This window comes from Gigantopelta aegis, unplaced genomic scaffold (genome assembly GCF_016097555.1).
Source record: "Gigantopelta aegis isolate Gae_Host unplaced genomic scaffold, Gae_host_genome ctg4627_pilon_pilon, whole genome shotgun sequence".
Classification (NCBI taxonomy): domain Eukaryota; kingdom Metazoa; phylum Mollusca; class Gastropoda; order Neomphalida; family Peltospiridae; genus Gigantopelta; species Gigantopelta aegis.
In genome coordinates this window covers 898-5,795 of record NW_024533959.1, presented here as the reverse complement: position 1 = coordinate 5,795, position 4,898 = coordinate 898, and the positions used below count along the sequence as shown (strand labels likewise).

Genomic DNA, 4,898 nt, shown 5'->3' with positions numbered 1-4,898 from the left:
AATGAAAACTCTAATCGTGATCAGGCAGTAACCAAAACAGGGCAAGGAACAGTTTGACATTGTGTTTCCCAAATACAAGAAAGGGAGGTACATTGTTTGCAAAGTGACCGTAGACCAAACATATGGTAAGACATGCTAACTAAATACCAATAATCTTTGTTCTTTGTCAAGGTGTTAATTGTTCACTATAATTTCACTGCAGGATATGTTAACAATGTAATTAGAAAGACATTTGAACTCTGTATAGATGGCAGTAGAGGGGATGCAAGTGTACATGATGAGGAGCTAGCACCATTAAGTAGTCAATACACAAGGCCAGACTGACACTGCCATTTCAAGTCATAAGAGTAGATTTGGATTGTCATAATAATAACTATTGTATGCATAACAAACAAACTTCACAAATGTGGATATTTGAAACCTGTGTAGTTACTAAAATCAGATGGAAAAGTGTTCCTAATCTTCTTTACTGCACAACTTGGTAAAATTACTCTTACTCTTTTCCCGAGCCATCCCCAGCACCAACTGGTTAGCTGGCAGTATGTCATATAGCGGTAACGTCTGCAGGAAATAAGAATGCAACGTGAAGCGATGTATAATAATATTATGTGTGGGCAAACTTACTCATGAACAGATTTTTCTCCAGTGTCTCCATAACAACTCCTGTAACTAAAATAGGCTGTCTGTAGCACCCATACATTTAAGCACACAGATTGAAACCCTTCATGGTCTATGATACAATGTACCTCATTGCTACTCTGTTTCATCTTGTCTTTGACAATGTCTATTTCACAGCAACACACACATTCACGGCCTGTTGCCATCACTTCACATTGTCCACATTGACACCTACAAAAGGCAGAACAGTACTATAAATAGGACTATACTTCTATTATTTGAAAGACTTACCAGTCTGTATTGTCAAGCCTGGAGAATTTACTTTCGTATTCCACTGGAGAGTGCGATGAAGAGTATTCACCACTTGCAATCGGCTCAAAACTGTATGGTTCTATGATTTCTGAACCTGTATCTTCATGACTGCTCTCTATAGGATCTGGATTTTCTCCCTCACAACTGGAAAAGGATCAAGACAGTCTTATTTCACTAGCTGTATAGCTGTCAGCATCATTGGTGCCAGAAAAACTGATCGAGTTGTCGCTTTCTTTCCATTGCAACGCTTTATTTCTCTCCCTTTGATGACATCACATAACGGGCCCACCCGATTTCAACCTCAACAGGAAGTCCTTTTACATCCTGGAAAAATAGCTGAAACAACTATTTTTTTCTAGCTAATGGTAGCTAGAAAATATCTGAAAAAAAATATTCTGAGCTATATACCACCTAATGATTATTTTTAAGTAAACATAAAAAATATTGATTTTTCATGATACCCTCCCTTAAAAGAGGAGGAACCTATATTGAGAGCCTTGATTACAAGTTGTCTAATGAGTTTTTTGAGTTATTTGGAGATGATAATGAAGAATATGAAGACTTTGAAGGATTTGATATTGAAGATGTGTAAGTTAGATTATATCAGTATTGCTGATGTTTTTTCTTAATACAGTGGTGATGTACCTCAATGTCCAGTTAGTGAGCGATATCCAAAGAGATTAATTCACCAAAAAGAATACAGAGAAGATAAACTATCTGATGAAGATGAATATCTTTTGTAAGTTTAGTATCAATACGGTTACTTATAAAACTTGTATTATTAGATTGTAATAACTGTGAAGAAATTCATCATGGTGATTGTCCTGTTCATAGACCCTTACTAACTTTAGATTCTTCTAGTGGTCATGATGAAGCATCTCTACAATATACTACTGTATTTGTTCCATCTGAACTAACTGTTAAACCTTCTAAGATACCCAATGATGGTCTGGGTGTTTTTGCTACACAGTTTATACCTCGTGGAGTTAGGTTTGGTCCTTTTGAAGGAAGGAGAATGTTAGCTCACTGAAGGAGAAGATACTAGCTACATGTGGGAGGTATTGTAATAAAATAATAAAAAGGATTACTTTTTTAAATTTATTTAGGTGAAGCATAATGGAGAGAGGTCATATTATATTGATGGTCGATCAGATAAGCAAAGTAATTGGTTACGATTTATTAACTGTGCTCGCAATGTAGATGAACAGAATTTAATAGGTTTTCAGTATTGTGGTAACATCTATTATCGCTCATTCAAGCATATCTATCCTGGTAATGAACTCTATGTATGGTATGGTGAACAATATGCAAGAGAACTTGGGATTACAGCTAGTTTTGAAGAAGGTAGGGTAATTCTTTTGGCAGAAATAAAATTTACTATCTATTTTTAGATAATTGTCAAAGAACTCATTTCCAATGATAAACTGCTAGTTGAGAATACAGATAATATGTGTGAATATTGTGGAAAGAAACTTTCTTGTCAGTCATCATTGAGGATTCATCTTCGTATACACACTGGTGACAAACCTTACCAATGTCAGTACTGTGGAAAAGGATTTACTCAGAATGGTAATCTTCAAACTCATCTTTGTATACACATGGGAGATAAATCTTACCAATGTCATTACTGTAGAAAAGGATTTAATCAGAATGGTGATCTCCAAAAACATCTTCGTGTACACACTTGTGATAAAACTTGCCAGTGTCAGTACTGTGGAAAAAGATGTAGTGATAAGACTAATCTCCACAAACATCTTTGTATACAAACTGGTGATAAACCTTACCAATGTGAGTACTGTGAAAAATTTAGTCAGAATGGTAGTCTCCAAAGACATCTTCATATACACTCTGGTGATAAACCTTACCAATGTCAGTACTTTGGAAAAGGATTTAGTGTGAATAGTAATCTCTAAACTCATCTTCGTATACACACTGGTGATAGACCTAACCAATGTCAGTAATGTGGAAAAGAATTTCATCATAATGGTGGTTTGTGTTCATCTTAAAAATAATTAATTATTTTTCCTAATCATTATTCATTATCACTTGATTTAGTTACCATAGCAACAACACTAATTGGACAATAGAGAAAAGTTCCAGGATGACTATCTCCAAGTTCCAGAGCACAGTAATAGAATACATTGACAATGTAGCTAGTGGAGTGAGTGAAGTCAAGTAACAACTCTAACTAGTGATAGCAGTGTTGCCATGACAACTATTATCCTAAAATTTGTTCCACCAGATAAAATATATCAAACTATTTTTTATCCTAGGATAAAATATTGTGTAGAATTTTGTCACAAAATTTATTAAAAAATTGACTTGCAATATTTATCCTAGTATATAAAAAATGGTTTGCAATATTTTATCCCAGGACAATAAATGTCTTGCTATATATATTTCAATTTATAAAAAATATAACTTGTTATATTTCATTCTATAATAATATTCTAGGATATCATTATTATCACTTTGTCTAAGTTTAATTAGAGGACTGATAATGCTAGTATATTTAAAACTGTAATACACTTTTGAAATTAACTAGAACATTGTACAGAAAGTTTAACACACAGTACTAGTTGTCACAAACCAAACAGATGATCTTTGATGATCTCTTCCGAGACTTGTATGCAGGTATCATCAATGTAGTACCACTCAGAACATGTACTGCACTGAATAATCTTTAAATCTTTGATCTCTAGCATCAGACTTTTGCGGTATATAGGTAATGTTGGTGATTTTATAGATTTTTCGACCAACATACCTTGTAGGAAAATTGAAAAAAAGTTTCTTTATTTAAGCAGCTGTGTAAGTAGTCTATCATTATGTTGCTTGAATGTTGGATCATCTCCCATAGCAATCACTGACACAAAAGCCAGAGCTAAGAGACCACAATCAGATGAGCCAACTTGTGACTGGCAATATCTATATCTATAAAGATAAAATGAAAGTTAGTGAATAAAAACAGATAAGATATATATATACCTGAAATTGATTTCTCTATGAGTGGATGGCAAAGAAACAATTCAAGAATTTCTCTTTGAAGTAATGAACTCATTGTTGGTGGTAAGCTGTCGTAAATATCAACAATCCAAGGTCATATCCATAATTATGTGGAGATATAGTCACCCAATGATGTATGTAACACTTGAACAAATGGAAACCTTTGAATATCAAATGCTAGAGTTTGTCCAAGATTGGTATCTTGTAACTACTGCAAAGAGGAAAAGATATTGCTATAAGTCTTTGTGCTGAATTCACAATGCTATCATTCAAACCACTCCCTAGATAATAGAAAATGTTCATTAGTCTTCGATAGTTTTGCACCCACATAGACTCTACATTTACTGTGTCTTGTAGAGCATCAACATCAACCCTATTAATCTGTTCAATGTTATTTGCTACCTCTGTCAGATTTGTTAGCAAGATATTTGACATGAATGTTTTATGAAGACTGTGATGATGAAGTGATAGGTACAGAATTAAGAGCTGAATTAGTAAAGAGGGTTGCACCATGACAGGTAAAAAAAGTCACAGGTTGTGATAATGAAGAAGGTTGTGAAAAAGTAGCTAGAGGTACAGAAACAAAAAGTTGAGATGATACTAAAGGTTACATGATGAAGTGATGGGTGAAGAATTTAGAGATGGAGGTGGTAAAGAAGGTGATGTTTGCCTCTGTCAACAAACTGAAATAAAAATAAGAAAAGGAGACAACACAAAGTATAAAAACAATAGAATTAACTCAAGATATAGAAGAAGACACTACAAACAATGTTATAGATAATGTAGTAGATAATGAAGAATCTAGAGAACTGTCATCAGATTTATCACCTGAACATGATGACAAACAACTCAAGGTGGATCATAGTGACAATCTTCCTGAAAATGTAGCCAGTGTTGTTGAGGAGAGTCAAGAGGAGAAAAGACAATGTTTGTTTGCTAAAAGAACAAATAAAGATACTGCTATG

The 4,898-nt window shown here is 34.0% G+C and overlaps 1 protein-coding gene across 1 annotated transcript; it reads right to left on the bottom strand.

Moving 5' to 3' along the window:
- Nucleotides 1-398: 398 nt before the first annotated feature.
- Nucleotides 399-4,616, bottom strand: LOC121392832 (P2X purinoceptor 7-like; the record flags this gene model as incomplete). The annotated part of the gene is made up of 4 exons (XM_041523894.1): nucleotides 399-561; nucleotides 721-849; nucleotides 910-1,074; nucleotides 4,545-4,616. Coding segments are annotated over 4 exons (529 nt in total), but the record flags the coding sequence as incomplete, so codon positions are not given.
- Between the last annotated feature and the right edge of the window lie 282 nt (nucleotides 4,617-4,898).